We start from the raw sequence: 27,397 nt of genomic DNA on the forward strand, positions 1-27,397 counted from the left end.
TCTGTCCAAGGTACTGTTTTCACCGTACATATTCAGTAAAACTGACCAAATCATGCCGCTGACCAAAAAAAATGAAACGGCCACAACAGTCTCCAAAAAGTGAACTACTGATACCCAACTTTTTTGTGTTTGTATGAGTGTAAATTGTGTTTGTTTGATCGTGATGAAATGAGCGAATCGTACTTGATTGACAAGTCCAAAAACCCGATTATAATCAGGTGAAGTTTCCTAAATGTTAATTTTATGGTAGCCATCAGATCAGATGTTGAGCTGCTTATTTTGATGGTAGCAAAATGACAGTAACAAAAAGACGACACTGTACTAGATCGAGACGCTAAAAAATCCAACTCTTTTAACGTTTATTTAGGTAGCGAAGTCCAAGTGTAGTTTTATTGCCAGAAAATGATAGAACCGTTCCCGATTGACATGTTCCAAACCCCGACAATAGTGTGCGTGTTTTGAGGTGTGATACTTCATTTTGACACTTGTTTGTTACTTTGATAAGCTGCGTAGGTGTCGCGGATATCCTTGTCTCATTATATGACAATAGCTCTATTGTTCCAGTCAGAATTGGGGTGTACCCCCTTGGGGTCTTATAAAAAAAACTACCGTACTCGTCCGAGTATAAGCCCCCGGTTCGGCAAGACTAAACAGCAGTAAAACTAGGGGAGGGGCTTATACTCGAGCAACCCCATGTTATCTGGCATGGACGCTTAATTTATGCTAATTTTATGCACGATTTTTTTCAACACCACTCGATCTTTCTGTCGCGTTCAAAATCGACTTACACATCCAAAGAAATTGATTGTACAATCTCTGAATACAGAAGTGACATTTTGGTGAAATTTCAGGGTCGAAAAAAACCCAAAACTTGAAACAAAGACGTCATGTATGCTGCTGATCAACACAGGGTCAGTAAACATGTGAACACAGAACAGGCATGCATTGCCTACACGGAAAGGCAACTCAATATTCCAGTATCAAACTGTCTACATCTTGTGAAAACAACAACATAGCAGTGAAAACTGTAATAGTCACCAGGAAAAGTCTTCACAAATGAAAGGATAGTTGCTTCAAACAAAAGAAATTGCATGTTTCAAGCATGAAAACATCGTGGCCGTGAATGAAAATAAACAATGGCGGACGTGAGTGAGACTATTCTATTTAGGCGACGGGGGTGAGCAGCGTCAAAGAATCAAGATAGTACTGGGAAAACGTGTCATTTTTAGTCCCCACGGACACCGTCCGGGGGGACTTATAGGTTTGGTCATGTCCGTGCGTGCGTGCGTGCGTGCGTGCGTGCGTGCGTGCGTGTGTGCGTCCGTTCACACAGATATCTCAGAGATGCAAGAAGCGATTTCATTCAAACTTGGTACAAGGATTACTTCATATGTCATACAGATGCACGTCGATTTGTTTTGGGATACGATCCAATATGGCCGCCAGGCGGCCATTTTATTACGATTTTTTCATGTACAGAGCCATAACTCAGACATGTTTCAACCAATTTTATTCAAAGTTGGTACAAGGACATTGACCAATGTCATAGATATGCACGTCAATTTTCTTTGTGATACGATCCAATATGGCCGCCAGGCGGCCATTTTATTACGATTTTTTCATGTACAGAGCCATAACTCAGACATGTTTCAACTGATTTTATTCAAAGTTGGTACAAAGACATTGACCAATGTCATAGATATGCACGTCAATTTTTTTTGTGATACGATCCAATATGGCCGCCAGGCGGCCATTTTATTATGATTTTTTCATGTACAGAGCCACAACTCAGACATGTTTAAACCAATTTTATTCAACATTGCTACAAGGACATTGACCAATTTCATAGATATGCACGTCGATTTGTTTTGTGATACAATCCAATATGGCCGCTAGGCGGCCATTTTATTACAATTTTTTCATATACAGAGGCATAACTCAGGGATATCTCAACCGATTTTATTCAAAGTTGGTACAAGGACATTGACCAATGTCATAGATATGCACGTCGATTTGTTTTGTGATACAATCCAATATGGCTGCTGTGTGGTCATTTTGTTAAGATTTTTTTATATACAGAGGCATAACTCAGGCATATCTCAACTGATTTTATTCAAAGTTGGTACAAGGACATTGACCTATGTCATACATATGTACGTCGATTTTTTATGTGATACGATCCAATATGGTTGCTAGGCAGCCATTTTATTACGATGTTTTCATGTACAGAGCCATAACTCAGACATATTTCCACCAGTATCATTCAAGTTGACATTGACCTATTTCATACATATGCTCGTCAATTTGTTTCACGTCATGTAGCAGTAACATGTCAATTATTGAAGTTTCGTAAGTAGGCTGATATGTCAAGAAATATGTACTGCATCAAATTCATGAAACTTTATACAGATGTTAACCGATGTTAAGCTCACATTGCTTTAACATTGAAAAAGACATTTATCAGTGTCATTTTAATTAATTTGTAATTGCATAAGTAATGAACTTTCCTAATTAGGGTGATATAGCCACAAATTAAATGTGATGAAACTTGTTGTTGATCTCATAGTGTTGTAAATACTGCATCAAACTTTATGAAATATGGTACCAGTGATAATCTGTTAAGTGTTAGAATTGTATGCAAAAATGTTTTGCAACATCCTGTTGATTAATTCCTAGTTGACTCATTTTATGAACTTTAGGATGGTGGCCTACATTGGTTTTATGTTTTCATCACCATGGAACTCATTCTTGGCCATTGAGCGCCATCTGTATCAAAGTATTTTTATCACAGACCTAATTAATGAAGAGGACTCTATCCTCTCTGAGGACATGTAATCAAAGTACCCATTATTAACAAGTGGGGACTGTGTCATCAACGATGACTTGTCCTTACGATATTGTCAAGGGAACTCCAGTTTCCCATTGTTTTAACATCTTTTAATAGTTTCTTCATTATCTAAAAGTAATTTTACCAAGTTTAATGACCAAATATACTCTCCTAACCTTTCTGTATTTTAGTTACACTAGGGTAGGGGCTTATACACGGATGTAATGCATTTTCTAAAATCAGTAGGGGGGCTTATACACGAGCAGGGGCTTATACTCGGACGAGTACGGTAACAGCTAATTACGAATTGATAAAATAATCATGGGGGTCTTATAAACAGGCGGGGTCTTATAATCAGAGGAATACGGTATTTTAAGGAGACGAAAGTTGACTTTGGCGCTCAAAGGGTTAAGTTGCTTCATATAAGCTGAAGAAGCCTGATCCTTAGAAAACCTGATAGTAATAATCTAATTTCTGAAAAAAATATCCTAAGCCTACCTGCCCAGCATTGTGTAGGTCTGTCAGCTATTCTATAACATGTTCACATGTTATTATCTGAAATCATATCAATAGCATATAGTGAGCAATCATAATTTAGTCTATGACTCGTTTATGTGTATTGCTTAACAACTGTAAAAAGTAATATGATCAACCTGGTACTCCATATTTTTCAAGAGGACAAAGACATTTTGCAAGTACATATCATGATTCAGATTAGCTGTGGAAACGCAGCTATCTGTTGGCGGGGTAGCGGGGATCGCTATGCGGGTCAAAGGTCAACCCCGCCACGGATTGCTGCGGGCCAACTGCCATCTAAAGTGGGTCTATTACGACGACACAACATGTATCGGAACTTTGAACGGCAAAATAAACCAAAGTGAGCGTAATTCAATAAAATGACCTATACCTGCCTGAACTCTGATTATTGCTCATTCCCTAACTCCTTTTGTGAACACAATTTCTGGTTCGTTTGCGTAATTCGGCCGATTTTCAAAGGAGTACTCAAGATTTTCACTCCAGCATGGAACTTTGACTTCTATTGATATGCTAATAAGGATGTCGCTTGTTCGAACGTGAATAGCGTGACGGTCGGTCAGATCCTGTTAGTGGAACTGTTTACACTGATATGGGGGTGAACAGATCGAAACCTGCAACATACCTTCTTATCAAACAAAATACGACCTTCTAAATTTATGTTTTATGAAATTTTTATTACATATCATGTTAAAATGTATCACCAAATGTTGAAATAACTGTTTAATATAAAAGTTTATTCCATAGATTTTCAAGAAATGTTTTCGTAAGTAAAACCTAAACTTTAAGTGCAGGTGTTCTGATTGGAATCTGTTGGTGTAACATGATCCGGAGGGAGCGGAGTACCGGTACGTTGCCCAGGGTCTATATGAATATGTCAACGATGGTATAACTGATACCACACGGTGACTGATACCAGCCGTCTCCCTGACATGCCATGGACCAAACGGCAAGATCGACAGTGCAAATATATATAAAAAAAATGCGGCTAGATTTCCGAGATTGTTTAATTCCAACACTTAACTTTATGACTGAGCTGTCGAGAGTGTTTCAAATGTAAAACCACAAATAACGGTAGGCCGTTTTTCTACAGCTTACCATGTGATGTTTAAAGTTGTACAAATTCAAGTTTTATTTCACGTGTGATGGTGTGAAACCAAGTAACTGATTCAGAAACGATCTTTTGTAAAGATTACGAAGTGATGTGTAAAGTTGTACAGGTTCATGTTTTATTTCTTGATTGTTCATTTAGAAAAAGTTTGATCGATGTAAAATATCGTTTGGCAATACTTTCCCTCAACCTTTGAAGTAATAACTCGAGTTTCAGTCTCGAAATTCGAGATATCTGGATATAACTCTATGCTGGTGCACAGCATTCTGTTAAAAGAGGACAATTTGTCTGGAATTTATCGCCCGGCACCATATCAGCGCCGAGTCGGATACCATATCAGCGTTCAACCGTCGTGTTGTTTTTCCCTGATTGAAAATTGAGTGAAACAAATCGGCGAAAGTCTGATGCCAGTGACGATTCGAGACAACAAAATTTCTGGTTCGTTTACGTAATTCGGCCGATTTTCCAAGGAGTACTCAAGATTTTCACTCCAGCAGCGAACTTTGACTTCTATTGATATGCTAATAAGGATGTCGCTCGTTCGAACGTGAATAGCGTGACGGTCGGTCAGATCTTATTAGCATATCAATAGAAGTCAAAGTTCCATGCTGGAGTGAAAATCTTGAGTACTCCTTTGAAAATCGGCCGAATTACGCAAACGAACCGGAAATTTTGTTCACAAAAGGAGTTAGGGAATGAGCAATAATCAGAGTTCAGGCAGGTATAGGTCATTTTATTGAATTACGCTCACTTTGGTTTATTTTGCCGTTCAAAGATCCGATACATGTTGTGTCGTCGTAATAGACCCACTTTCGATGGCAGTTGGCCCGCAGCTATCCGTGGCGGGGGTGACCTTTGACCCGCATAGCGATCCCCGCTACCCCGCCAACAGATAGCTGCATTTCCACAGCTAGATTCAGATGTACTTGAATCTACCATCAAATCAAATTGTGGCATGAACAATATATAAGCATGATCTCAGAAATTTAATGCTATAAAACAAACTAAATTATACAGTACATTGTAATCGTGTGTGACTTCTATAGCTTGTGATGATGTACTGTGTTATGTAGCATTATCTGGTCTTGTAATTTGGAAATTATCTCTTGCCTCAATGTGATATTATAATACTGCTTATTCTTAAACTGAACACCTATTACAATGTACCTGGTCATAAGGGCTATACCCCCCCCACCCCCCCCCCCGATAACCCCTCATGGTTGTGTTATACCAGAAAAGCATCGCTTTATCCCCAAGCCTACCGCATAGGGGAATAGCGATGCATTTCTGTTACGCACGGCGATGAGTGATAATGAATTGGTGCTAAAGCCCAAATAAAGACCATATTATAGAAATTTTATAACACATCACAGGCTCATGTTGTTTCATGTTATTGTTATTAATGTGCTTTGATATATATGCACTGCAATAATCCATTATGACAAGTTTACTTGCCGATCTCTCCACAGCAGTAACAGTAGTACCAATTTCAAAAGCATACCCAGCAACATCCTTGGTTGCACTTGGTTGGTGTCATCAATGAGCTATTCAAGTTCCTACACCATTGGAATGGAAAACCTTATTGTCGTTGTTGGAGGCTAATCACTCATCATTTTGGTCACTTGCCATTGTTTCAAAGCTGTAGATGACACTATGCATTTGACCGGGCACTTTTCCAAAGACTACTTCCCTAGAGAAGTAATCTTTCAAAAACACCTTCTGACATCACTTTTTCCATTCTGTGAGGACTAGACGTCTCTATTTTCTTGTCACATGCTGTATGAAATGAGAGCAAATAGGTGATGTATATACAGTATCTGTTTGTCACAGTTTTATAAGACTCTGGTTGGCAAAGATCTAATACTAAAATCTACCATTGAGCATAATATCAAGTAGTAGGGTACTTTTGATTTTTGCAGATCAAAATGCTGAAACTCCAAGACAAATCAGAGAAACACAAATTGAGACAAGAAACTAAACAGTTGAGGAAAGAACTAAAACAAAGAGAAAATAAAGCCATCAGAGAGATCCTGTCAGCTGCTGATGTTGTCTTGGCAACCAATATCAGTGCGTCGTTGGATGGGCCATTGAAACATTTGAAAGAAGATCACTTTGATATGGTCATCATTGATGAATGTGCTCAGGTAGGTGAATAATAGTACTATTATCATATACCCATGCCTCATCCTAGTGACGTTTACCATAAAATATCAGTCGTGATATTTCACTGTAAACGTTGAGATATGCACGATAAACGTCATTGGTTTTGGAGTGTTCCAGAAGTACATTTCAATGGTAAACAACGTAAACAAACAAAATGGCTGCCACTCTCCGCCTGTGAAGCGATGTTGCCGACATAAAAATTTGAAGGGCTTTATGGAACACGGACGTTTCGGGTTGCTAAATATACAGAAATAATATGTTGAGTCTAATTATGTTGTCCCATGGTTTTTCTGTTAAAGTTCTTGTATTTTTTTAGACAAGCTCTAGCAAACTTTCTGCCATTCGCATGGCACGGTCTACCTCTGAACAGGTAGCGAGCATGTGGCGTGACAACGCTGTCACGTGTGCGACGTACACCTGTTGACATGGTAACTCTCAGTGTAAACAGACAAAATGGCAGTTCCTCTCCGTGCCGTACAAGGATCGAGTGCGATCGAAATCAGGAGAGATTTAAAGCAAAGGACAGTTTTTAGCTCCGCTGTCAGCGACGCGGAGCTTATCAAATAGGTTGATTTTCCGTCGTCGTCTGTCGTCGTCCGTCGTCGTCGTCGTCCGTCGTCCGTCGTCGTCTCCGTCGTCGTCCGTCAACAATTGCCTTCTCCTCTGAAACCGCAAGTCCAATTGCTTTGAAATTTTACATGCAGTTGACTTAAGGTGACCTCACTTCAGTTTGTTCAAATCGTGGTGAAATTTGCATATTTGTATTTTTGGGGCATTTTTTGGTGTTTTTGGTAAAAAAATCTTCTTCTCTGAAACCGCTTGTCCAATTGCTTTGAAATTTGATATGCAGTTTGCTTAGGGTGACTTCAGTCAGATTTGTTCAAATCGTGGCAAAATTTGCATATTTGTATTTTTAAGGCAATTTTTGTCATTTCTGGTAAAAAAATCTTTAAAAATCTTCTTCTTCAAAACTGCCTGTCAGATAGCTTTGATATTTGGTACATAGGTCCCTAGGGATGATCTATTTCAGATTTGTTCAAATTGTGCAGAAATATGCAAATTTGCATTTTTAAGGTAATTTTTGCCATTTTTGGTCAAAAAATTTATTTCTCAAAAAGTACTGGTCTGATAGTTTTGAAATTTGGTATACAGCTTTCTATCGATGAACTAAGTAATATGTATTGAATTTCTGATGAAATCTGAAATTTTGTATTTTTGGGGCAATTTTTGCCATTTTTGGTCAAAAATGTGTATTTCCAAAACTACTCATCCGATAATGTGTATTTCCAAAACTACTCATCCGATAGCTTTGAAATTTGGTATACAGGTTCCTACAGATTAACTAAATGATAGTTATTGAAATTATGATGAAATCTACAATTTTGTAATTTTAGGGCAATTTTTACCAGTTTTGGTCAAAAAATGTGTATTTCCAAAAGTACTCATTGCATAGCTTTGAAATTTAGTGTACAGGTTCCTACAGATGAACTAAATGATAATTATTGAAATTATGATGAAATCTGCAATTTTGTAATTTTGGGGCAATTTTTGCCATTTTTGGTCAAAACATGTGTTTCTCAAAAAGTACTGGTCTGATAGCTTTGAAGTTTAGTATACAGGTTTCTACAGATGAGCTAAGTAATATATATTGAATATCTGATGAAATCTGCAATTTCGTATTTTTGGGGCAATTTTTGCCATTTTTGGTCAAAAAATGTGTATAATCAAAACTACTCATCTGATAGCTTTGAAATTTGGTATACAGGTTTCCATAGATGAACTAAATGATATTTATTGAAATTATGATGAAATCTGCAATTTGAATTTTTGGGGCAATTTTTCCTATTTTTGGTCAAAAAATGCGTTTCTCAAAAAGTACTTGTCTAACAGCTTTGAAATTTGGTATACAGGTTTCTATAGTGAACTAAATTTGATCTTTTGAAATTATGATGAAATCTGCAATTTTTACTTTTGGGGGCAATTGTTGCCATTTTAGGTCAAAAAATTTATTCTCAAAAACTACTCATCAGATAGCTTTGGTTGACATGTTCTTAGGGATGATCCTATGTGATACATTCAAAGTATGATTAAATCTTCAATTGCGTATTTTTGCAGCTTATTTTAGCCACTTTTTTCTGGCCACTGCATCGAGCTATCAAAGATTTCCACCCTTCTTCATCAACATGTGTCAAAAATAGTTATTCAGTACATAAACACAGCGGAGCTATATCGGCCGCTAGGGCGTTTTTGATCGGTTGCAATTGTAATAGCATATTGTTCCGCCTGTATGACGATTTTGAATTCCGGTGTCTTTCATCTTGAGGTTCATTGAGATATTGAGAACTTGTAGCGATGTCGTGCGTGACTTTGTGGTAAGCTTATAGTTGATGAATGAAACCTGTTCACACATCAAGTATTTCTATATTTATGCCCAAGGCGTAATAAAGTAAAACCTCAAAATTTAAGGTTTTTCGTACTATTAGTAAAATTATGGGCATGGGTATATGATAAATCAGTTATTACCCAATATTGCCTGTTCCTTGTGTCGTATCAGCATTGGTGTCATTTGTGCTGATACACTCGACTTCACCTCGTATCTGATGCCGCACAAATGACACTCATGCTGATACAACACAGGAACATGCGATATTGGGTAATAACCTCTAAGTATTTCATCAAGTCCTTGCCAAGATTGATGAATGTGCCCATGTAGGTGACAAGATGTACTTCATCAAGTCCTTGCCAAGCAACAAGTGCAACTTGAATACCTGTTCATGCATGTATGGAAAAACTTAGACAGATAAATTGTAGAGTATACATATGTCACTTTGTTTTTCATCATTGGAGTAAAGCCTGTATTGAGCACAGTTTTTTTGGTGTTAAAATAATGATTACAATATTTACCTTATGGTAGAAATAGTACTTCATGGTGAAATATTACACAGGTTTTAAAAGATATGATAAAAATGGAATGCATAACAATCTACCCTGTAAAGTTAATATTTCCTCAGTGTATATGTCAGTCAAACTTCAAAGTTTTACAAATGGATTATAGTGAGGAGAAAGTTATCTAATTTGTACAATTTTATGACAATTTAAGAAACAAATTTGTATAGCAAACGTATCATGTAGCGATAAAAGAGCAGCCTCTGTAAACGTACCCATTTACTGATATCAAAGTGAAGGAAATGTTTTCCAATTTTTATGAAAAGCAAAGAATGTTTCATCTTCATGTTACTGTGTTAAAGAGGTTTTTGTGTCAGCAATGGGAGACCTACCCATCTCTGTTGTGACAGTATCAGATATTATCATATACCCATGCCCATATTGCTACATCCTAGTGACGTTAAACGTAAAATATCAGCCGTGATATTTCACGGTAAACGTCGAGATATGCACGATGAACGTCATCAGTTTTAGAGTTTTCCCGAACTACATTAGCAGTTTGTTGGTAAACAACGTAAACAACAAAATGGCTGCCGCTCCCCGCCTGCGAAGCGATATCGCCGACGTAAAAACTTGAAGGGCTTCGAGGAACACGGGTATTTCTGGTTGCAAAATACGGAAATATCACGTTGAGTCTTGAAATGTTTTCCCATGGTATTTTTTTGGTCCAGTTCTAGCAAACATTCTGCCGTTCGCACGGCGCCGGCACTGTGCACGGTCGCCACCGAACAGGTAGTGAGCGCGTGGCGTGACAGCGATGTCGCGCGCGCGACGACTGTTGACATGGCAACTTTAAAGGTAAACTAACAAAATGGCGTCCTCTCCGCGCGAGCTCCGTGCCGTACGACGATCGAAATCAGGATAGATTTAAAGCTGTGCAGTTTTTGACAGTTGTAATAGCATATTGCACCTTAAAATGTTCCTTCTGTATGATGATTTTTGTATCCCGGAGTCTTTCTTCTTGGGTTTCATTGAGATATGGACGACTTGCAGCGATGTCGCGCGTGATGTTGACATCTTCGTCGTATACTTTATGAATGAAGCCTGTTCACATAAACATTCTGATATTTATGCGCAAGGCGTAATAAAGTAAAGCCTCAAAATTTAAGGTTTTTTGTTCTATTAGTAAAAATTCCCTAACATTATGGGCATGGGTATATGATAAATCGGTTATTACCAAATATCTCCTGTTCCTGTGTCATATCAGCATTCGTGTCATTTGTGCTGCGTCAGACACTCGACTTCGTCCATTGTCTGACGCAGCACAAATGACACTCGAGCTCATGCTGATACGACACAGGAACAGGCGATATTGGGTAATAACCTTTAAATATAGGTGAAAGATGACATACAGCTATGCATACCTTGTTTTATCTTTATTTCCTCAAAGGCATTAGAAGCAAGTTGTTGGATTCCACTGCTGCAAGTGTCTAAATGCATCTTAGCAGGAGATCATCACCAACTTCCACCAACAATTATATCCAATCAGTAAGTGAAAATTCAAGCTTACTTCTTGGAAATTTGACGCACAAAGAATTGGCACCGACCATTGAAAATGTTGACCAGAACACACTATTTAGAGTCCTGGATTAAATCACTTGTTGCATTTTGAAGTTATTCATTGATAGAGACATTTCCCCCTTGAAACCTTTTTTTCGAACTGTTTATTTAATGTCAGCACTCAATGATTATGTTTGCTGGAGATCATGAATCATGATAGTTTCAGTCAGCGTGATATACCTTTTGAGAGAGTCAGTTTAAAATTGGAAAAATGAAGCATTATTGGCTTGTGAGAGTTGCCGAATGTTGGATTTGAGAAACCACCCTTTCTTGATTTCTCATGATTCATACATGCAACTTAGATTACGATAAAATCTCAAAAAACTTTATTACATGACTAGAATACATCCTCCATTTCCTGTAGAAAATATACTTAATACTCCTCCTTGGACTTTTGAATATATGTGTACACTGAAAAAGTGTCAAAAATTCACCACGCAGTATTTTCTAGCCAAATTTACAAGTTTTTTTCTACAGTTTATCTTTGCCAATCATGTGGCTTTTGCCTCTGCTTTACACTCTGCACAACATTTGTTACATTTGCGTATTGATACAGAGCTTCCAAAGATGGCCTAAGTGTTAGTTTAATGGAAAGAATTGTGAATCTCCATGGTGATAGTGTGGTAAAGATGTTGACAGTACAGTACAGAATGCACAATGCTATTATGACATGGGCATCACATCAATTGTATCAGAATAAATTAACAGCGCACATCCATCAGTTGCCAACCATCTTCTCAGGTAGGTTTTCCAACATTTGTACAAACTTCTTTCTATGTCATTATAATTTTACATCGGTGTACAAGTTTTGACAAGAAGAGGGTTTAGTCTCCTTCAATGAAGTCCAGGGTAACCAATAGATTGAGCTCCATTAATCTCCAGCCTTTACTCAGACATGCCTGAATCAAGCCTGCATCAGACCTGTGATGATTGCCTCATAACTATGATGAAATAGTATCAGGTTCAGTGCCCAGTGTAGGTGGTAGGGTTCTTTTGGCACGTTGGCATGTACATAAGTTCTTGATGTAGGTCAGGGCCTGGATGTGAAAGATCTTAGAAAACACTGTCATGTAGGAGGTGAATGTAAAGTGTGAAAGATGGGATCCTGAAGCAGATATCCTTAGACTACCATCCTAACCAAGATACCATTTTATTTCCTTCCAGAGATTTGCCTGATGTTGAAGATACTGAGGTGACATCAGTCCCATTGTTGCTAATTGATACAGCTGGATGCGATCTCTATGAGTTAGACTTGGAGGATGAAATGTCCAAAGCTAATGAAGGTAAAAATTATCATCTAGTTCATCTAGTGTCAGGTAAAATATGTTACTTGTAGGTAGCAACTGTGGGCTGTGGCATGCAACCGCTGATGTGTCTTTTCCTGACTGGAAGCTTATTATTCCCCCAGGAAAACAGACCATCGAAAACTTAGATTAACCATGAAGTACATACACAGCACCACTGTAGGATGGGTGGCCTCTATTTACCAGTGTCTGAGAGACCATATGCCACACTGTGGATTTGCTTATTCGAATGTAAGCCTGGTGCAACCTACAAGTTTACTACGGTTATGTTTAGTAACCACAATAAGTTTCACAAGTCAAAATTTTACTTAATTCTGAAAGAAATTTAAGAAATTGACAAAATTAACACCACTAGATAAATCTTAAATAAGACATCATTCAGTGAGAGATTTTCCTTTTTAAAATACAAGAATTTGTACAAACCAGTTTAGACATAGAGACTCAGCACAGAGGAAAGGAAAGGATAGCAATCAAGAAATTGTACAAACCAGTTTAGACATAGAGACTCAGCACAGAGGAACGGAATGGATAGCAATCAAGAAATTGTACAAACTAGTTTAGATATAGAGACTCAGCACAGAGGAAAGGAAAGGATAGCAATCAAGAAATTGTACAAACTAGTGTAGATATAGAGACTCAGCACAGAGGAAAGGAAAGGATAGCAATCAAGAAATTGTACAAACTAGTGTAGATATAGAGACTCAGCACAGAGGAAAGGAAAGGATAGCAATCAAGAAATTGTACAAACTAGTTAAGACATAGAGACTCAGCACAGAGGAAAGGAATGGATAGCAATCAAGAAATTGTACAAACTAGTTAAGACATAGAGACTCAGCACAGAGGAAAGGAATGGATAGCAATCAAGAAATTGTACAAACTAGTGTAGATATAGAGACTCAGCACAGAGGAACGGAATGGATAGCAATCAAGAAATTGTACAAACTAGTTTAGACATAGAGACTCAGCACAGAGGAAAGGAAAGGATAGCAAACAAGAAATTGTACAAACTAGTGTAGATATAGAGACTCAGCACAGAGGAAAGGAAAGGATAGCAATCAAGAAATTGTACAAACTAGTGTAGATATAGAGACTCAGCACAGAGGAAAGGAAAGGATAGCAATCAAGAAATTGTACAAACTAGTGTAGATATAGAGACTCAGCACAGAGGAAAGGAAAGGATAGCAATCAAGAAATTGTACAAACTAGTGTAGATATAGAGACTCAGCACAGAGGAAAGGAATGGATAGCAATCAAGAAATTGTACAAACTAGTGTAGATATAGAGACTCAGCACAGAGGAAAGGAAAGGATAGCAATCAAGAAATTGTACAAACTAGTTTAGACATATAGACTCAGCACAGAGGAAAGGAAAGGATAGCAAACAAGAAATTGTACAAACTAGTGTAGACATATAGACTCAGCACAGAGGAAAGAAAGGATAGCAAACAAGAAATTGTACAAACTAGTGTAGATATAGAGACTCAGCAAGAGTGCTTTCAACATCATACTCCGAGTTCAAAAACCGAGTCGGACTTACAAGTCCGAGTACTCGGACTTGCATACTCCGAGTAAAACTGCTTACTCGGACTTGTATACTCCGAGTGCATGGCCTACTCGGACTTGTATACTCCGAGTACATGACCTACTTGGAGTTGAATACGCCGAGTTACACTTGCTTATAGAAAAACAATGCTGGAAAAACAGAGGAAATATTCGATCTTGTGATAAAAATTTGCAAACAGCGTATACAGTACATGTACTTCCAGTCGCTCAAAGAAAAGAGTTGTTAACGCGATCTCTCTGATCTCTGATCTGTGTAAAATACCATCTTGTACAACACGCTCAAGCACGGTCCGTGGCTCAAGCCTCAAGTCATTGTCGTTGTCGAGTGTAGCTACCGTCACGCAAATTATTAGTTTGTCTTGTCTTTTCGTTTCATTACCGGATCAGATCCTGATTTGATACATGACTTGAATTGGGCACAACAACGTTTCATGATCACCGCGATGCATCGCGGCGAATTACAATGTCCATGTATTAGAACACGGACGCCATTATCGAATATGAATGACCTGTCGACCTGTGACGTCATGGCCTTGGTTTGCTAGCGTTGCGAGGCCATGATAGACTTTCCCAATAGTCGGCTGCATTTATGAAAAAAAAAGACCTTACCCCAAAAAATTGCTACAAAAGGTTTCTCAACGGATTTTGATAGAGTCAAATGTGCTTAATAACATATTAAAAGTCTACCAAAATCTGACCACCGGAAACGCGTCATTTTCAAGATGGCGTCCAAGATGGCCGCCATATACTTAAAATGGCCATAACTATACCAAAAAAATTGCTACAAAAGGTTTCTCAACGGTATTGATAGAGTCAAATGTGCTTAATAACATAGTAAAAGTCTACCAAAATCTGACCACCGGAAACGCGTCATTTTCAAGATGGCGTCCAAGATGGCCGCCATATACTTAAAATGGCCATAACTACTTAAATATTAAACCTAGACTAGTGATGTCTGTGTCTACCACCATGTTTTAGTGGTTTAGGAATCCAACTATCATATCTAGATTATAGGCAAGTGGTCATAAGTCCCATAATTTGCATATTTGTACATGTATTAAAAATAATCACTGTCACATTCTTCGTCCAGAACATGTTGCTCATGTGGATTTTCACAATCTCCGAGGTTAGGTAGTAAAGGGAAAGCAACTCCACACATCGTTCATATTTTGGGTGTTTGCGTTTTGTGTATGAAATTGTGTATAATATAAGTGTATGTCATGTTTGGCTGTTTTAAGAAAAGTGTTGCTTAGCCATGGTGAGACGGTACTATCCGTAATCTACGTGTCTTGATGTTACTCCACACTGGAGTGGAGAGACAAGTGTGACACTGCGATCTGTTGGCGCTGCATTTCGAAAACAGAGTTTTCTTCATCAGTCGCTTGAAATTCATTCTTGATTGGTGAGACGTGTTGAATGGTTGATTGTTTTATTTGGTAGTATATTGTTCCACTTACATTTGGTGTTCAAGTAGGGAAGCTAGAATGTCTACTGGTTGGTCTTGTTGTGTTTGTGTAGGTTCGTGTGAACCTGAGTTCGAGCTGTCGTCGCTTTTGTGAAGTCTGGCACTTATAAGTGTATTGCCTATATTTCTGTTCCTTCTATATGCGATTATTGGTTGATTTTGGAACAGTTTTTTATTTAGTGTTTCGTCTTTTTCAAGTTCATTTCAGTTTTCTGTCAAGGCTTGCTTGATTTTTGTCATTTCGATGTTACGGGCTATATGTTGTTATGAAGACTACTGTATTGTTGGTGGCGTTCTTTCTTTCTTTTTGTTGTTCAAGCTGTTTTTTTCTGCTTTTATGATCTGTTTCTCTGATAATGCGTTCTATTTCATTTTTAGCTCATATTTGGTATGTACATAAATAACAAAAACAGCTTTTATGGTGAGTCGGTGGCGTCTGTGTGTCTCTATGTATGTATGTGGGTATGTTAGTGCGGATGTATGTCCGTCACACGCAAAAGCTCCCTTACCGCCAAAGCTATCATCTCAGTATTTGGTGTACAGGGTAGATGCAGGGGCTGAGACGTGACGTTCTTCAAATGGACGTCAAAAATGTGCAAATGAGGTAAGAAAAAGGGAAATCCTGCAAATATGTAGGAGTGGTGGCATGCCAGTGACTGAAACAGGCTACTCCACTGACCTTGAGTCATTTCCTGTCATTGTTTTTGAACTGTTACATATTAACAGACCTGCTCAAACTAAGAGGGACTAGCTGTTTTTGCTATGCATGTTGCTAAAGTTGACCTCCAGTACCTAAAGTTTCAGACATTATTTACTTTTGTCATTCTTGTTTTCTGGTTTATATATTTCTTGTTGTTTTTCTGGTTGTACTGTGCAGAAATCATTGTCATAACATTAACGTAGAATTTTCCTGCACTGAACAGATAGAAACAACATTTATTGTTGATCTTTGGTACCCATACTGGTATGTACCAATTCAGATCAAATGTGATACCGTATAATTGCGGTATTTTTATATTGTCAGTCTTGTAATTTTTCACTAAATTGTGTGACTTTCTCTGTAAAATCGGTTTCGTTGTTGCATGTTCTGATGTATCATAATGTTTCACCTTTGATCAGACCTTTGAATGTTGCTGCCAGATGGCATGAGTTTCTTTGTAAGAACTGGAATGTATCTGTTGGTTTTAAGTGTGTCTTGGTGTTGGGAATGTTCTTTTTGTTGTATCGACGACCTTTGTAGATAGTCAGGTCTAAATATGTGATTTCTTGAGAGGAGCTTTCAAACGAAAATTTGAAAATAGGATGCATTTTGTTGATGTTTGATATGAATTCATTGAGTTCGTGTTGTGTTCCGATCAAAATCAGGAAAACATCGTCCCTGAACCTCAGCCAGGTCGGCATTTGTTGTTTGTGTTTCTGTATTATTCTCATTTCTGTCTCGTGAAATGTAATATCTGCTATTTCCAGCGACGAGGGAGACCCCATAGAGCATCCCATATTTGCCGGTAGAATTCATCGTTTAATTCAAATGTGTTGTTTTTAAAGATTATTTTTAGCAGAGCTATCATGTATTTTGTACAGTAGTCTTCATAACAACATATAGCCCGTAACATCGAAATGACAAAATCAAGCAAGCCTTGACAGAAAACTGAAATGAACTTGAAAAAGACGAAACACTAAATCAAAAACTGTTCCAAAATCAACCAATAATCGCATATAGAAGGAACAGAAATATAGGCAATACACTTATAAGTGCCAGACTTCACAAAAGCGACAAGAGCTCGAACTCAGGTTCACACGAACCTACACAAACACAACAAGACCAACCAGTAGACATTCTAGCTTCCCTACTTGAACACCAAATGTAAGTGGAACAATATACTACCAAATAAAAACAATCAACCATTCAACACGTCTCACCAATCAAGAATGAATTTCAAGCGACTGATGAAGAAAACTCTGTTTTCGAAATGCAGCGCCAACGCAGGGTTTGCTCTGGCTACTCAAGCTGATTAGCCTTTCTGGCTAATACAGTGTGAACACAAGTAGCCAGATTTTTTCGAGGGACGGGGTCAAGGGTCACATATATTAGAGGGTCAAAGGTCATACAATTAAACACATAGACAAAACATTTCAGAACTTAAAGTCAGCCACTTTCTCATCATTATGTATCCTCAGGCTCAGTGCTGCTTACTTCAATAAAAAATGGCTACTTCACATCAAAACTTTCATGCATGATTACTGAACACCACTCTAATTTTCAATAACTTTCAAAAATTGACCAGCAAATTGTAAAGGACACAGAAGTTACAGGAAAAATTAATATTTTCGAGATCTTCATGTACTGGAATGCCATGATCACATTGAACTGAGCAACGATTTCCAAGCTTAATTGACACAGTATTTTATATTGCTGTTTCCAATCAAACTGATGAAACAATTTCCTTGATACAGAAGTGACATTTTGGTATTTGACGCAAAATTATTCTAAAATATGCAAATAATTGACGTCTTGGTAATTTAATATTTGTGACAATGACTACTCGGCTTGCACTGCACTGAATGGCCGGCCTGAACATGGAAATAGAACACGTGCACCTGCTTGTAGGTGAAAGGTTCATTCACGGTAATGCCACAAAACAAAAGTGACTTTGATTCATTATATTGCTAACCACTGTCCCTCTCTATGATCAGACCTTAACTTTCCAAGCAACATTGTATCTACACATCACAAATTGCAAGTTCTGCAAGAACAAGGCCCGGTTCTAGACAGGCAGGAAATTCTCACGTAAACACAATACAGTTACGTGTATTTGTTATGGTTGATGTCACATGGGGTATACTGTTTACCGTTACGGCCTGAGTGACAATCCTGAGGTCCCATTTGATTTTGACCGCCGTCTGCTTATTTGTCTAGCCTTGGAATACACTTAGTTTGTAGTAAAAGAGTTTTTTGTGTGAACATGAAGTCTTTATACTGCTAAAGGAACGTACATCACGGCATGGAACCTGCACATGGCCGCTACATTTCACGCTACGGCAGATCAACGTCTGAGACGTTGATGCTGAAGACCCCCAGCTTATTGTTTTTAGGTAACAGAGCATGCGCATCAAAGGAAAATTTAACCCCCAACTTCTATGGAAAAGACTATCAGCAAATTCGACTCACTTCAGCTGTACGGACTCCGCGGCCGCGGTAATTTTATGCAATCGTACGCATTTTTGACACATTTTACCCAAATAAAAACCCACTTGCGTACAAAGTTTATGGCAAAACACTACCAAAGAAGTTAAAAAGAATTTACGCAATGCAACAGAATATCGGAGAACCATGGTCATAAAACCATAGAAGCCAGACTGTCTATGGTAGAACATTGTACGTTACAAATTCGAGTCGCCAGTCTGGCGAATGATTTGGCCGAATGAGTCGCCAATGAGTCAATCAATTCGCCATTTTGCCGTCTGGCGAGTGGTAGCGCGAACACTGCAACGGATCGCAGTGTCACACTTGTCTCTCCACTCCAGTGTGGAGTAACATCAAGACACGTAGATTACGGATACGTCTCACCATGGCTAAGCAACACTTTCTTAAAACAGCCAAACATGACATACACTTATATTATACACAATTTCATACACAAAACGCAAACACCCAAAATATGAACGATGTGTGGAGTTGCTTTCCCTTTACTACCTAACCTCGGAGATTGTGAAAATCCACATGAGCAACATGTTCTGGACGAAGAATGTGACAGTGATTATTTTTAATACATGTACAAATATGCAAATTATGGGACTTATGACCACTTGCCTATAATCTAGATATGATAGTTGGATTCCTAAACCACTAAAACATGGTGGTAGACACAGACATCACTAGTCTAGGTTTAATATTTAAGTAGTTATGGCCATTTTAAGTATATGGCGGCCATCTTGGACGCCATCTTGAAAATGACGCGTTTCCGGTGGTCAGATTTTGGTAGACTTTTACTATGTTATTAAGCACATTTGACTCTATCAAAAACCGTTGAGAAACCGTTTGTAGCAATTTTTTTGGGGTATAGTTATGGCCATTTTAAGTATATGGCGGCCATCTTGGACGCCATCTTGAAAATGACGCGTTTCCGGTGGTCAGATTTTGGTAGACTTTTAATATGTTATTAAGCACATTTGACTCTATCAAAAACCGTTGAGAAACCTTTTGTAGCAATTTTTTTAGGGTCAAACCATATTTTCAGCCGACTACAATGCATTTTAGGCATATTTATGTCTTGATAAAATAATTAAACTAATAATTTTTCAAAATAAAATGAGCACAGTGCGCTCGTGTATGGTATGAACCCAGTGCGAGTGACACACTTGGTCGTAAACAATGACCTGACTTGACCTGTGATGTCATGCATTTATTTCGCTAATCAAACGATTGTGCGATATCGAACTGAGTAACTGGCCATGGCTAGACTTGCCTGAAGTTTATTGGCTTTACTGTAAATGTTATGTCTAAGTCATCTTTCAAAAAACTTCGCTGCTGGCCGTGGCAGTAGCTTTCTTCTGATGGCCGATGGTAAAATCACGGTCGCTCCTTGTGGAGGGACCGTGGTTAAATATATACATTGCGCAACAGATTACAAGACGTCGTGAAAATGAAATTCTTTTTTTCAAAAGAGCAGATTTTCGACATATCGATCCGCGCTAGCCGTAAACTCAGTGAGTAATAAAATACATTTTTTCTACAGACCGTTTATTGACCGGTATGGCAAAATATGCACTAAGGAACACGTATCGGCGTATTCAAGTACGAGTAGGCCATGTACTCGGAGTATACAAGTCCGATTAGGCCATGTACTCGGAGTATACAAGTCCGAGTAAGCAGCTTTACTCGGAGTATGCAAGTCCGAGTACTCGGACTTGCAAGTCGGACTCGGTTTTGGAACTCGGAGTGTATGGTTTGAGATACTCTTACATACCTGAAAGGAAAGGATAGCAATCAAGAAATTGTACAAACTAGTGTAGATATAGAGACTCAGCACAGAGGAAAGGAAAGGATAGCAAACAAGAAATTGTACAAACTAGTGTAGATATAGAGACTCAGCACAGAGGAAAGGAATGGATAGCAATCAAGAAATTGTACAAACTAGTGTAAATATAGAGACTCAGCACAGAGGAAAGGAAAGGATAGCAATCAAGAAATTGTACAAACTAGTGTAGATATAGAGACTCAGCACAGAGGAAAGGAAAGGATAGCAATCAAGAAATTGTACAAACTAGTTTAGACATATAGACTCAGCACAGAGGAAAGGAAAGGATAGCAATCAAGAAATTGTACAAACTAGTGTAGATATAGAGACTCAGCACAGAGGAAAGGAAAGGAAAGGATAGCAATCAAGAAATTGTACAAACTAGTGTAGATATAGAGACTCAGCACAGAGGAAAGGAAAGGATAGCAAACAAGAAATTGTACAAACTAGTGTAGATATAGAGACTCAGCACAGAGGAAAGGAAAGGATAGCAATCAAGAAATTGTACAAACTAGTTTAGACATATAGACTCAGCACAGAGGAAAGGAAAGGATAGCAATCAAGAAATTGTACAAACTAGTTAAGACATAGAGACTCAGCACAGAGGAAAGGAATGGATAGCAATCAAGAAATTGTACAAACTAGTGTAGATATAGAGACTCAGCACAGAGGAAAGGAATGGATAGCAATCAAGAAATTGTACAAACTAGTGTAGATATAGAGACTCAGCACAGAGGAAAGGAAAGGATAGCAATCAAGAGAATGAACACTTCATTTCAGAATCATACTTTAATATGAATTACTTCTACAATAAATATGGCTTTATTGCATTCAATTTTGGTGATTCCAAGTTGTGTTTTTGATCATCCAGGAGAGGTAGACTTAGTTGAAGTTCATGTTGATGCATTGGTCTGTGCTGGAGTTAAAGCATCTGATATTGCTGTTATTGCTCCGTACAATTTACAGGTAGGATACATGTTGCTATGGCATCAGATGATTCATTTGTATGATCTCTTTGCATTTACTGCAAATATGGTAGCATTGCAAAATATGCTGACTTTGAAATGTATGATAGTATCCTATCTGATACTGATGAACTTGTTGGTGATACCTGGGTATACCATTGTTTATATGTTGATTGTCTGTTTCCATGACGTAGATGTTATAGAAAAGATGTGAACTATGATTGATATCCGAGTGGGTGATCAAGTAAATCTCAATCTTAATAAATATTGACATTTGCTCACACAGGTTGACATGTTGAAAATGAGGCTCTCTGGAAAGTATGCAAATTTAGAAATCAAGTCTGTTGATGGATTTCAAGGACGAGAAAAGGAAGCTGTTGTCATAACAATGGTCAGATCAAATCCAAAGGGTATGGTATAGTATTTATTTGATTGCTTTTCTATTTATTTCTTTGCTTGTTGTTTCAGATTTCAATAGATAATAATGGCTCCAAGACAAGGAAAATAAAATTGCTTCAACCAACTATGCAGAAACTGCTACAAAATAATCAGTTTGCAATTCTAAAAATTTCACCATAGGAGTGAAATACAGGAAAACATTTTAAAGTATTCTGTGTTAATTAAGCAAAATAGAGGTCCTTTCTGATGTTAGGATTCAACTGTCCAATGTCATCAACAATCATTTTGGTATTGTCAATTCAATACAAAATCTCCCTCAGGTATTCAAGAAATCCATGATAATTTTCTGCACATCTATTGGAAACTGAATATTTATAATTAAAAAAATCCCAACAAGAGTCTGCTCTTAAGATCCACTCAGTGGTCTTTATTCTTGATAATAAACTACTTTGAGATTTCTTCAACATTTCGGCTGCTCTGCTTTTCAACATCTGTTCCATTAAAGTGAGATTATCAGCATTGTACAGATTAGAAAGCAGTTTCATAGTGTTAATGTGATATCGTTATGATCACATACTCTGACAATATGATGATCCTATGAGTAGGCAGGATAACAACAAAAAGTATACAAAAGCAGAACACTTGATTTACTAATTTTGTTTAAATCAAAACATTCAGTTTTCATACTTTTCTCTGAAAGCAGCACTTTGCTTTCTTGTGTTGTGCTTTCTTCTAGAGACCATGGTCATGCACAATTAATTCACAGATCTATATCACCTGACATACACACACTCCTGAGTTTCAGTGTCTGTTCAGTTTTACAAATCAAAGCACAAACAAACATACAAGTACTGAATATGTCAGCCATGACATTCTGCACTTCCATTGGCCAGTCTTTGGTACTATGACTTTATACATAACAGTACACTATAAAACACATTATTATTGGTACGTATGCCAATGACCATACTTACAGCACTGTTAATAAGAAAAGCAACCATACTTACAATATAAACTTGTACATTCAGTTTGACTTTGTATAGTTTTACCTTTTATGACCAGAGTACATTTCTATTCAAGTGTTCTCAATGTTGTTGGGTCCAATTCATCAGGATGATTTTCCATCCTGTGTGAAAAGATCTTGTTGACGAAAAAAGTAATTTGCAGACTTAGAAGACCATATTGCACAGCCATGCACAAACAGCTGTTGGCAATGTGCAGCAACTTGGAAGGTTATATGTGATTGGTAGATTTTGAAATTATTTACAGTGACTATAGGAGTCTGAAACTAGGGCTATTCTCTACCTGATTGGCTGTCCTGAAATAATTCAATAAGAACAATGAGTTTCAGCTAACCATTGGCTAAAAGTCAAGAACTGTAGGGGCTTGCTTGATATGAATATTCATGAGTTTTCCGAACACTAAAGTACTATTGTCAGTTTAAGGCAGGTAATGAAAACCAAAGTTGAAGCTGTAGACCATGTCACGTAGACAATAAATAAGCATTGTTCCATGAATACACATCAAGTAAATTCACATGATACAATCTTGGGGCTAAGCTAAATGTAGAGTAATGTTTACCCTTATTGTTTATTGGCAGGAATTGTAGGGTTTCTTTCTGAGAACAGACGAATGAATGTGGCTGTTACAAGAGCAAGGAGGCATTTAGCTGTGATCTGTGATTCAGAAACTGTTAGTCATGATCATTTCTTGAAGAGTTTAACTGATTACATGACTGACAATGGAGAAGTACATACAGCATTTCAGTATATACAGAGTAAGTTTAGATCTTCCAAAAGGCATCTGGAAACTTTCAAGACAGTGACAATAAGTTACAATATCAGAAATGGTATCTTGAAACAGTTTTAAAAATATTACAACAAATGCCATTGCATGTTTGAATGGCAACAAATATTAGGGAATGCAGACTTTGTGAATTCACTCAAGAATCACTTTTAGACTTAATCGACTTTTTCTGCCGAGCGCCCCTGTCCGTTATCCTGCCAAGTCGGTCAAAACCGGCCCCCTTTTCCGTGTCTACAGAAGATAGGCTCTCCTGCACGCTTTCCTGCCAGGCATTTGGCGGGAAAATACCGCATTTTCGGGGTACGATTACCGACCATATACGTGTTAGACTTCAAAAATTTTTGCATGCCCGTATAGAGGGGCAACCGCTGATGAGGTTGTGTCGAGAAAATGACGAGGTCTCGGGCGTTGTTTGCCCCGGGGACGTGCACTTTTATGCCCTTTTCTAGCTTACTTTTGCGGAAGTAAAGCTCGTTCGCCGGCACGCACGTCCACACCGGGGAAACATCACCTCGCTCGTGGGTTAGTAGAAGACCCAGGGTTAGTGCTATGGGTGCGGCAGCACCCTCAAACCTGTCCTGTTTCCCCTGGGTTGTGTCACTTGGCCACATACTTTGAACGACTTGGAAGAGTCGCACAGTGCAGTCTGCTTTGACGTAGTGTCAACGACATAGCTTCGCCATTGAAGGAAGGCGTGTACGTAGTTTGGCCAGTTCAGTGCACACTTAGCTCGTAAGTGTTACCGTTTCCTAACACGTTAGTTGTGCAGTTGTTACTAAGGTGCAGTTTTGTACCACCTTAGCTCTGGACAGTGCAACTGCTCTATGCACTAACCCAAACGACAGATGGTTGGTACAACGTCTACGTCGCACGAGCACAGCCTCCGTTGGCTGTGCCCTCCCACGTGATACAACGCACGTTCATCCATTACTACATGTATAGCGTCCTTACGGATCTGCCAAAAACGAAAGTGGGGGTAAAAACAAAACAAACGAAAATATGCGATCATAGATAGTATTTTATTCGGGAATAATTTACATTATGCCGAACAATAAATCTCGGAGTCTGTCTCGACGTCCGAGTGCATGGTCCGTGTTTCAAAAATTACAATCGGGGTGCAGATCCGTGTTACAAAATTTATAATAGGGGGAATTGTACAAAATAATCCGTCTAAACAAAACAAACGAAAATATGCGATCCATAGATAGTATTTTATTCGGGAATAATTTACATTATGCCGAATAATAAATCTCAGAGTCTGTCTCGACGTCCGAGTGCATGGTCCGTGTTACAAAGATTACAATCGGGGGGATTGTACAAAATAATCCGTGTTTCAATTTACAATCAGCGGGATCGTAAAGCACAAACAAACGGCACAACCGTGCTCAAAATGTGATCATGGTCCGTGTTAAGAATACAGTCAAGCCACTGTTAGGCGAAGCTGTCCCCTGTCCGTTATTTACGTCGGGTTCTCTTGCTGATGGGTGTCGTCGGGGCTGTGTGAGTAGAGGTCTGCACGCCAACGCTCCTCTTACCTCGTAGCATCATGCGATGATGAAAAGCCGCAAAACACTCGCCCTCGTGAAGATGAACCCCGCACAGACTACATCCTTTGGACGTCTCAGACAGTCGTTCGCTCGCAGTGGTCTTACCCTCTCTGCTGCACACTTTACAGCATTTCTGCCGCCCCTCCAAACGGCTGACAACGTGCATTGGCTGATTTTGTGGATTTATGTACGAGGCAAGAGAAACGGTGGCCTCGACCTCTCTCACACTGGGCTGCGATCGCCCACAATAACCGCCAATGAGTTGTTTCCCGACACGCAGATGAAACATCTTATGGGTCAGCTTACTATCAGGGTGTACATGCTTGAAGCATATATATGCATTTACCAGGGCTACATCAATCAGGTAACATACCAGATATGTCCACCATCTGTGATTCTTGCGCCCAGTGTGAAAGTACTTGCGCTTCTGGTTGGCTCGGTCGACACCTCCCATGTACCGGCGATAATTATACAGCGACAGAGGCACTTGTCGCTGCTCGTCTCCCTCCCCCACTGGCACGCACTCCAAGGGTGGATAGACCGTATTCAAGATCAGCACCTGAGCGTTACTATCCTGATAAGCAGTGATGTTAAGACGAGAGTCCGTTCTGGTCGTGGCTTTCATATCCCCAACAGACAGAGGAAGGCGCTTCCTCTTACCCGGCGGAATTAATTGAGGGGGCATGGTGCGACGATTACGGCGGTTAAAACTCCCGACCATGTAGATCCCGGTCTCCATCAGCTCTCTAGCAGTAACGACCGTGCTAAACAGGCTATCACAAAATAGGCTGTGATTATATCCACAAAATGGCTGGACCAGCTCCATCGTAATTCTTTTCACCACACCTCGCTCCTGCCGTCTCCCATCAGTCCGATCCCGAAATTTCACACCGAGGTACGGTGCAAAGTTAGCGATGTATGCAGTGGTGGAGTCGCACAGCTGCCATATCTTAAAACCGTCTCGATCAGGCTTATGCGGTAATCTCTGCTTAAATTTAGAACGGCCCTTAAATCGCACCATGCCCTCGTCGATGGAGATCTCTCTACCCATCTTATAATTATTTACGCACCTGTCAACTATGGGCTCCATCCATGGATTGATTTTATAAAGGGGATCCTCCTGACACCGACGTCGGCGGCGTGCCTCATCAGGATCACAACGTGGATCGTTCTCTGGGTCTGCCAGATGAAAGTATCGCATAAGCTGCTGAAAGCGACTGCGGGTAATCACAGTAGAAATACCCTGGTTTCTCAGAAATGGATCGCTAGACCAATAATCCTCCACTGATGATTTACGGTCGATACCCATACAGACTAAGACGCCAATGAACGCCTGCACCTCTCGGTAGTCAGCGTTACGCCAGTATTTATCTATCTTCCTAGCGATATATCGCTGGTGGAATTTGGCGTATTTATTAGTCTCGTCCTTTGCCAATCTGATCAGTGTAGCTGGAATAAACTTAAAAAGTAATCAATCTCACGGGAGTGGCTGGGCAAGGTGAAAGTCGGTCCTCTCTCATGGTCAAAATCGGTCTCCTCAAATATATTAGCATCGGTAGTTTCCGACATACGCCAGACAGGAGGGGTGTCGTCCTCCGCCAACACAGCAGCAACGTCATCATCGTCGTCAGAGCTTGCCTCACCTACATACTGCCTGTCATAAAAGTCATCGTCCTCTGCCGCATCCTCGTCAACCTCCGAGTCAGACTCAGCGGTGATATCACCGTCGTCTGGGCGTCTGGGCCTGAACTCGCCCGTAGCGGCATCAAGGATCATATCTGGCTCAAAATCAGGTGGGCTATCCTGATAACAAACCCTCCGCACTATCTTTTTCGGCGGGGACATCGCAGCACACGAAACTATGGCAGGAGAGGGCTGGGCAGCCTCTGCTGATGACGAGGACTCAAGCTCTTTCGCACTGGGCACAGGAACCTCTCCTGACGCAGGATGAGGGCTCATGGTGCACGCAACAGGTGGTGTCTCTCCCGGAGCAGCCGGGGGAGAACCAATGGCATCAGCCGTCTCGTTACTCTCTGTCTCACTAGCAGCAGCAGACGTAGTCTGTGCAGGTGAAGTATCCCCCACAAGAGCAGATGTAGTCTCTGCAGGTGAAGTAGTCTCTCCCGAAGCAGCCGGGTGAGAACCACTGGCAACCGGTGACCCATCATCATCCTCATCGGCAGAACGATC

General features: G+C 39.4%; 1 protein-coding gene across 1 annotated transcript in view; it reads left to right on the forward strand.

The window, feature by feature from the left end:
* Window positions 1–27,397, forward strand: part of LOC139139742 (DNA-binding protein SMUBP-2-like) — a 47,742-nt gene that overhangs the window by 14,329 nt on the left and 6,016 nt on the right. Inside the window, 8 exon segments of the mRNA XM_070708608.1 lie at window positions 6,392–6,616; window positions 10,972–11,069; window positions 11,698–11,848; window positions 11,851–11,882; window positions 12,306–12,424; window positions 21,362–21,456; window positions 21,742–21,865; window positions 23,455–23,631. Coding sequence (XP_070564709.1) covers window positions 6,392–6,616; window positions 10,972–11,069; window positions 11,698–11,848; window positions 11,851–11,882; window positions 12,306–12,424; window positions 21,362–21,456; window positions 21,742–21,865; window positions 23,455–23,631 — 1,021 coding nt within the window.

This window comes from Ptychodera flava, chromosome 9, assembly GCF_041260155.1.
Source record: "Ptychodera flava strain L36383 chromosome 9, AS_Pfla_20210202, whole genome shotgun sequence".
NCBI lineage: Eukaryota > Metazoa > Hemichordata > Enteropneusta > Ptychoderidae > Ptychodera > Ptychodera flava.